The following is an 8,293-nucleotide window of genomic DNA, read 5'->3' on the forward strand; positions in this document are numbered from 1 at the left end:
TTCTCCCCTGAAAATGTTGACTTCAGCCTGGAGAGAGGTTTCTTCCCCATCCTTGAAGGTGTTCAGGTTGGAGGGGCTTGGAGCAACCTGGCCTAGTGGAAGGTGTCCCTGCCATGGCAGGGTGTTGGATCTGGATGATCTTTTAAGTTCTCTTCCAACCCAAACCATTCTGTGATTCTTTACACATCATTTTCTGCTGTGCTCCACACAGGAAAAAAAAATGTTTCTGATAAACTGTTGGTTGGTCTTGCTCTCTTTCAGAGAAAAAAGGAAAAAAACGAGGCAAGCTAATTTCATTCCTTACCTAGGAGGCTCCAAAAGAAAGTTACTACACTCTTCTATTAATTAAAAGCCTCATTTAATGAGCTGACAGCCACCTTTGCTTCCCTGTGACCTTGCAGAGCAGCCTGCAGATGTGAGCTCAGGTTTCTAAAGCCAGCCTAAAGCCTGAGGCAGGCACAGGTCAGCTGTGCTGATGCCCTGGTATGGAATATGCAGGAGGAGCCTTGAGCATGAAATTTAAATAATGTTTTTGCTGTTTCCAGTCTCAGGAGGTGTTGATGCTCCACATGTGTCCATCATTTTAGTTGTTTCAGGGGGGAAAAAAGTGCTTGGCTTTATAAATAATTGATTAAATTAGGGATCTGGCTCTCTAAATTTGGTTTAGACAGACTGGGAGTGAGTTTTTCATGATAGGAAGAAAGGGGATGATGGATCTACTCATTTTCACTGACACAAGGAAAGGAGTGAGCAGTGGGGGCACCAAGAGTTAAATCTCCATCCTTGCCCTTGGAAGGAGGGCATCACTACATTCTGGACTCTTCTGTTTTGCCTTCTGAGACTGACACATTGCTGGAAATCCTCCAGCTGGCAGCTGAAATCCTCAATTTCTGTGCAGGGCAGGATGTGAAGGGCAGCCAGGCAGGGCAGGGGGGTTCTGCACTCCCAGAGGAGAGGTAATGGACATCTGAGGAATCCTGCATTGCTTCCAGGCTGGGACTTCTGTGGTGTCTCCCAGGATGGCCCCACTGCTGGAATGTGTTATCCTAGGGAGGAAAAGGGGGAAACCTCCTGGTGCCCTCTTGCTAAAGCCCTGCCAGATCTCATCACACCACTGGGAGACTGGGGGGACTCCAGCCCACGGGTCTTGGTTTGAACAGAAAGGTGTCTGCTTAAGGAAGGCAGCAGCCTCCCCTGAAATGGAAAATGTTAACCCCCTCCCTCCAAATTACTATGATTTTGAAATTAAAAGGCTCTCAGGCAAAGATATGGGAATAGGAATAACAGTTCTTTATTAGGAAAAAAAAAAAAACAAACACCACCAAAAAAAACCCCAAATCTAATTGTACAAAAAACTCAAAAAACTATTGCCAGAGTCAGACCATGCCCTGTCCCCTGTGTGTCAGGGTGGTGGCACAGCCCCATCCCATGGGGGCTCAGCCCTCCTGCAGTGCCAGCTGTGGCTCTGCTGGAGCAGGGATCCTGCACAAGGGGGGAGTTTTCCTCTGCAGCTCCAGGGCTGCTGGAGATGGGCCTGGGCTCCCTCTGGCAATGCAGGGCAGCAGAAGCTGCTCCTCTGGCAATGCACTGGGCAAAGGCTGCTGTGCTGCCCCAGCACCTCAGATTGTATCCAGGTAGGAATGCTTGGCTCCTCCCCTGGGCGCAGCATCTCCCCATGGGATGATGGGATTGGATCAGCCCTGCAGGGACACTCAGTGGCCATGGACAGCAGAGATCTCCTGGAGGGAGGATTGGCTCTGGAGAGATAAAGAAAAAACTGCCCCATGAGCAGAGGATAACTGCCCCAGCTCTGACAGATGACTGTAGAATGCCCCCATTTCGCACCTAAGGCACCACAGCACTGGGGAATCTGGATTTCAGCTCCATTTCATGGTGAATTTGGAGTATCAGTGGTACCCTCAGGTTTTCCTGACCTGTGTCCTGGAGTTGGGGTATTTTACATGGAAGTAAGGTGGGACACAGACTTGCAGTGGGGTTTGTGGCTTTGGCACAGCCACTGCCATGTGAGGGGGCACCTGTGTGCCTCAAGGACTGGTGAAATAGGGCTGATGGTGAGGGGCAAGGAGTCACAGCTGCAGCCAGGAGATGAGTTTTCCTGGGAAGATGTTGGCCTGGATGTCTATGGGATTTAGGAGCACTGACATTTTTATCTGGAGCCTCACAGACTGGCCCTGCCCTGGGAGGTGATTCTGGGTTCCCCATTGTCCCCTGTGTGGGAACAGCTTCACCTGAGTCAGCTGTGTGTCCCTTGAAACATGGTTTTGCTCTGCTGACTGGCTCTGCTGAAGTTATTTTGTGGGATTTTTTTGTGCTTGTTGCCTCAGTCTGGCTCACATCTGCCTGGGGTGAGTGTCAGTGATTTTCTGGGACTCTTGGCAAAACTGTGAGCTCTGAAAGGCTGTTTTACATGAGGGCACATGTTTGGATCGAGATGGAGTCTTTGAAGTCTGTGAGCTGAAGCTTAGTTTTATCCAGGACTAAATGTTTCTTAGATGAAGTTCATTGAGGTTTTCAAGAGGCAAAGTGCCCATATCACATTGGTGTTGGCTCAGGAGATGTGCACTGGCTCAGGAAACACTCAGTGGAAGTTGGGTATTCAGTGCCTTTGAAATTCACACCCCACATTTACCTGCTGAGGGCAATTAGGTGCAGAGGGGGAGTTTTTTAAAGAATAAAACACTTTGGGCTCCCTTCCACTTCCTTAAGGTCTTGGAGTCAGGATTTCAGATGTGGTGTAGTTAATGATTCCTGTTCTTTTTCTTTGAAGCTCCTTAAATGCTCTCTCTGAGATTTTCAAATGAGGCCAAAAACCTAAGCACAGATGTAAAGCTTCATGAAGAAATTTGGTCGTGTCTGTCCAAAAAAAGCTGTTAGGGCACAGCCAAAACAGCTGGAAGAGCTCCCTGTGGTATCCTGGTATTCCAAAATACAGGGCTCATTCCCCTGGACTAATTTCCAGGCTGTTTGGCCACCTAAAGTTTGCATTTCAAGTCAAATTGGTGGCTTTGCTAAATATTTCTTTTGTTCTACAGGAGAGCATGATACCTTAAGATTTCTTGATCTTGCAGTTGCCTCTCCAATGTGGATGTTTAGCTGACAAAATCCATAATGATGGATGTTCTGTCAGTAGGCCCCAGTGCTGTAGATCCACATCCCTGTCAGTGCACACACTTTCATTTTGCTTTACATCTCTCCCACGATCTTTCCTATTTAAGGGAAAACAAGAAAGCTCCAAGTCAGAGCAAGTGGGTGATGATGCTCTTGAGAAGCCCCTCCCAGTGATGATCTCAGCTTTACACTGCTTTGCTTTGTCTGTGCAGATAGTGGCAGCAATAATGGCAATCACAGGAATTGTGATGATGGCATATGCAGATGGTTTCCAGGGTGATTCAATTATCGGGGTGGCCTACGCTGTGGGATCAGCCTCCACCTCTGCACTGTATAAGGTAGGTCACAACTGTTTGTTGGCACTCCTAAATTCATTCACATTAAAAAGACACAAATACAAAGAGAGTGGCTGTAAAATAAATGTTTTGTTGTGTTCCTCGCTCCTGCGTCACTCACGTTGTGACAATGTCAGGAAATCTGCCGTCAGGGTAATTAGTTGTCATCTGCCAATTACCCAGAATGGCTTTTCTTGATGAGCCTTTAATGAAATCTCCACTGCCACGCCAGGAGGAGTTTAAGATCATTTTTAAATCATGGCAACAAGAGTTTATCAACACTTTTCAAGGGGGCTCTCCATGTGCAGCAGGGAGGAGAGCCAGGGTGGACAACTCATCCTCATCCCAGGTCTGCCCTGCAGCCCCCTGGCACAGGCTGGGCTCAGAGCCCTGGTGTGAGCCTGGCACAGGCCGTTCATAGGGGACCCTTCTGCTTGCAAGAAGTGGCTGCTCTGGAGGCTGAGGGCTGGGAAAGGCAGGGATTCTGTCTCAGGAGCAGGTTGGGCTGAGCATGGCTGTGTTTGTTTTCAGCTGCGTGTGTCGAGTTTGGAATGGATTGTGGTGGGATCAGAAGCTGCACTTGCAGCTTTAGACTTTGCTCATGTCACTCAAAAATTTGTTGTGGCCTTTCAAAAGTCACTCAAAGGCCATGAATTGAAGCTCATAGAGGACAGGTTCTCACAGAGTGAGCCCTTCCAGGCTGGTTTTCCTCTCACAGCAGGGTCATGCTGTAGAAGTCACTGGAGCCTCTTCCCAAACCCCAGCATTGCCACACACAGCCCAAATCCTCTACAATTACTGCATGAATGGTGTGTCCTTGAGTTCTTGGTTTATTCTTGGTTTTTCCTGGGTTCTTCTACACTTGCTCCTGGTGGCATTTTGTGTAAAGCTTTGTTATACAGACTTAGCCATCCCCGTGGTAAAGACACAGAGCTAAAACCCAGGAAAGGGCAGAAATCCCACAAAAGATCCCCTTGCAAGACTCTTGTGAGGGAAAAGGGCTGGGCTGTGGCAAGTTGGCCCTTGCTGCACTCTCCCCAAGGGAATGGAGTGCTTCCATGACAGCCATGGAATCTAAACCCCTCCTCTCTCTCCTCTCCTCTCCTCTGTAGGTTTTGTTCAAAATGTTTCTTGGGAGTGCAAACTTTGGGGAAGCAGCTCATTTCGTGTCCACCCTGGGCTTCTTCAACTTCATCTTCATCTCCATCACCCCCATCATCCTCTACTTCACAAAAGTGGAGTACTGGTACCCCTTCTCTGCTGTGCCATGGGGTTACCTGTGTGGAGTAGCTGGCCTCTGGTTAGGTAAGTGAGAAAACTATTTATTTATTTATTTTTCTAGCTCTTCACCCCTCCAACCCTTTATAAAATTGGCCTTGGCACAATTTTCCCCCTGTCCCCTTAAGCAGCAAAGCTCTCTCACAGATTAATTCTGGTCCCTGTGCAAACTGGTGCTCCTTAGAAATGATTCTATTTTTCCTTACACTTCATGAAACATTGCTATTAATTGAGATATGGTTAATAATTGATAGGTAAGCATAGTTATAATTAATAATAATTAATAATTAACAGTAATAGCAGGGAGTAAACATGAAGCAGCACTACTAATTGCCCATTTTTTTCATCCCTACCATAGTTCCACACCAATGCCCCTGTCTCTGGCACAGTTTGGCTGCTGTAAATCCCATTTCAAGGGGCTGCATGTTCCCAGGCAGCTCCTGGGGGATGTTTGTGCCCTGACAGGAGCACCCCCAGTGCTGGGCACCTTTCTGGGGGTGCTGCAGGCTCTGGGCAGGGCTCACATAAGGCTCCCTCTTTCTGAGCCAGAATTGCCAGCAAAATATCTGTTAGATTCAGCCCCAGGGCGTTTTAATTTCCACATATAACAACCTCCTTTCCTTTGGTAAAGTCTCTTTTATTCCATAATTGAAGAGGTTTTTGTCTCACTAGTGTTTATTAAATGGAAGCAAAGAGAATGTCATTGCCAATCCCATCCTGAGCTGTGGCCAGGCTGAGCTGCTGGGAGCTCCTTGAGCTGCTCCAACCACAGCTGCAGCTGCCCTGTGAGCTCCTGGGGGACCAAAATTAGGGATAATTTATCACCCAAGTGTAGAAACCCAACCTCATGCAGGGGACTCAGCAGCAGGACTGAGTTGTGGATGATCAAAAACTTAAGTTTGTTTTTAATCTTTGAAGGAAAAGTTTAACTTAAGCAATCTTTAAGGTATTTCTTAATCTTTCAAAGAAATTGGAGCTCTCTGGGAGTGTTGTTGTGTAACAAAAAAAAACTCCAAAACAACAAAAGACCAGGTTTTTTGTACCTGATTAAAGCCTGTGCAAAGCCATGAAATATGATAACCTCAGTATTATGGTTTGTGAAAGGCCATTCAGCCCTCCCTTTTCCCCCATGAAGAATTTCCTATAATTTCACACTCATATAGAGAAAAACAAAATCAATCACTTTGTGACAACTCCCTCGTTGTGGTGTGGATACTTCATATCACATATTGTATCTGGAGGGTCTAGGTGGAGGAGAAATGCCTCACTCTGGTGTTTTCCCCGTTTTCATGGGTTATTTTCTCTGTTTTTCCCTAGCTTTCAACATCCTGGTTAACGTTGGGGTGGTGCTGACCTACCCCATCCTGATCTCCATCGGCACCGTGCTCAGCGTCCCTGGAAATGCAGGTACCAGTGCCACAGCTGCTGCTGCTGCTGCTGCCAAAATGAGCCCAGGGGAACTCAGAAAGCAGTTTATTGCTTAAATAATTTGTTGGGTGGAAATTTAGTCCACAGTCCTGCCTTGAAGAACCTCTGCTCTTGAACAGCTCTCTGCCCTTCAGTCTCAGCCTCGTCGCTCTTGGGGTTTTGAGCACAGAAAAGATCTGGTTTGGGGGAATGTGGCTGTGAAGCCGTGCCTGTGGGAGGCTGCCTGAGGCTCAGGTGGGCTGTGGGGGCTGCTGTGGAGCTGGGAGGATGGGCCTGGAGGCACCTGGAGCTCTCTGGTCCATGTGCTGCTCTCTCCCCATGCCTGGTTCCTGTGCTCTCTGCTGATGCAGCCTGTTGAGGATAAAGGGTTACCATAAAGTGCTTTCTGTCTCAGAAATCACAGAATCACAGGGTCATTAAGGCTGGAAAAGACCTCCAAGATGATCAAGTTCAACCTTCAACCAAATATCCCTGTGCTCACTAAACCATGAAGTGCCATGTCCACTCATTTTTTGCACTTTGAGGGATGGGGACTCCACCACTGCCCTGGGCAGCCTGTGCCTGTGCCTTGCCAGTCTTTCAGAGAAGAATTTTTTCTGAATATCCAATCTGTCCCAACTTGGGGTTCTCCTGTCCCTTGTTCCCTGGGAGCAAAGTCTGAGCCCCACCTTATTGTATTTGGATTCCCCCCAGATGAAGGAAGGAATGATGAATCTGCCCCCCATGTTCTCAGAAGGCTCATTTATTATTTTAAGATACTGTATTATATTAAAGAATACTGGACTAAACTATACTAATGAATACAGAAAGGATACTTACAGAATGCTAAAAAGATAATGAAAATTTGTGACTCTCTTCAGAGTCCTGACACAGCTTGGCACTGATTGGCCATTGAGTCAAAACACTCACACTAGAAACTCACGAAACAACCACCTGTGGGTAAACAATCTCCAAACACATTCCACATGAGCACAACACAGGAGAAGCAAATGAGATAATTATGGTTTTCTTTTTTTCTTTGAGGCTTCTCAGCTTCCCAGGAGAAAAATCCTGGGTGAAGGGGATTTTTCCCCAGAGAATGTAAATGCCACAGCACCTGGGGCTGCACTCTCTTCTTTCAGAGAGCAAGAAGGTCCCCCCTGAGCCTCCTTTTCTCCAGGCTGAGCCCCCTTCACCATGGAACTCTTGAGGTTTAACCCAGCCCCTCCAGGCTTCCTCAGAGCCTGCACAGGGTGGTGAGGACAGAGGAGCTGTGGCACCTCCAGCACTGCACTGTCAGATCAAAGCTCAGGGAGATCTGAGAGCCCCACGGCCAATGGCACACCCAGAGTGTGACAAAGGGTCACAGGGACGTTCCAGGCTGCTCCTGGTGCCATCCTCCACCCTGCTGCTGTTCTGATCCTGTGGTTCTTTCCTCTCCTCCCAGCCGTGGACCTGTTGAAGCACAAAATGATCTTCAGCGTGGTGCGGCTGGGGGCCACCATCATCATCTGCATGGGGTTCCTGCTCATGCTGCTGCCCGAGGAGTGGGACGAGATCACCCTGAGGTTCATCAACAGCCTGAAGGAGAAGAAGAGCGAGGATCACTCCGAGGACATCACAGAATCCAGCGTGCACACGAGGAGCAGGAGCAGAGCCAACGGGACAGTGTCCATCCCGCTGGCGTAGGGCTGGAGGAGTCTCCCTGCAGGCAGATGTATATTCTGTGAATATAGCTTAACTTTCCTCACCACCTGTATGCTTCAAAAAACGTCATCTAACCTGAGCAGGGGGTGAACTGTAAGATAAGAGAAGTACATCTATAATAAATGTTTACATTTATACACTTAATGAGGAACGGGTGTAAATAACTGCAATAAAATCTTTTGTAATAAACAGGTGTTTGAGTTTGTGTCTTTCTCAGCTGGTGAGTTTAAAATGTGGATCAAGTTTACATCGTTTATCTCTCTTTGCTGGCAGAGGTAGAGCTATTTTGGAAGATACAAATCTTGGATATTTCCAGGTAAATCTCAAAATTTAACATCTTGACTTGCTTTCAATGAAGTGCCCTTTCAGCCAGGTAGCAGTTTTGGAAAAGCATTGCAAACCTCTCCTGGCATTTTGGAGAATTTATTTCTGATGTT

The 8,293-nt window shown here is 47.5% G+C and overlaps 1 protein-coding gene across 3 annotated transcripts in view; it reads left to right on the forward strand.

Annotated features, from left to right (window-relative positions):
* The window catches only part of SLC35F4 (solute carrier family 35 member F4), a 118,167-nt gene extending 110,122 nt beyond the window's left edge, over window positions 1-8,045 (forward strand). For all 3 annotated transcript variants that reach the window (XM_036385001.2, XM_036385004.2, XM_036385002.2), the window contains 4 exons: window positions 3,342-3,467; window positions 4,577-4,769; window positions 6,060-6,149; window positions 7,597-8,045. In XM_036385001.2, the coding sequence (XP_036240894.1) occupies window positions 3,342-3,467; window positions 4,577-4,769; window positions 6,060-6,149; window positions 7,597-7,838 (651 nt within the window). In that variant the 3' untranslated portion in view covers window positions 7,839-8,045. The remainder of the gene's footprint in view (window positions 1-3,341; window positions 3,468-4,576; window positions 4,770-6,059; window positions 6,150-7,596) is intronic.
* Window positions 8,046-8,293: the final 248 nt, after the last annotated feature.

The sequence above is a fragment of the Molothrus ater genome, chromosome 6 (assembly GCF_012460135.2).
Source record: "Molothrus ater isolate BHLD 08-10-18 breed brown headed cowbird chromosome 6, BPBGC_Mater_1.1, whole genome shotgun sequence".
In the NCBI taxonomy this organism is placed as follows: domain Eukaryota; kingdom Metazoa; phylum Chordata; class Aves; order Passeriformes; family Icteridae; genus Molothrus; species Molothrus ater.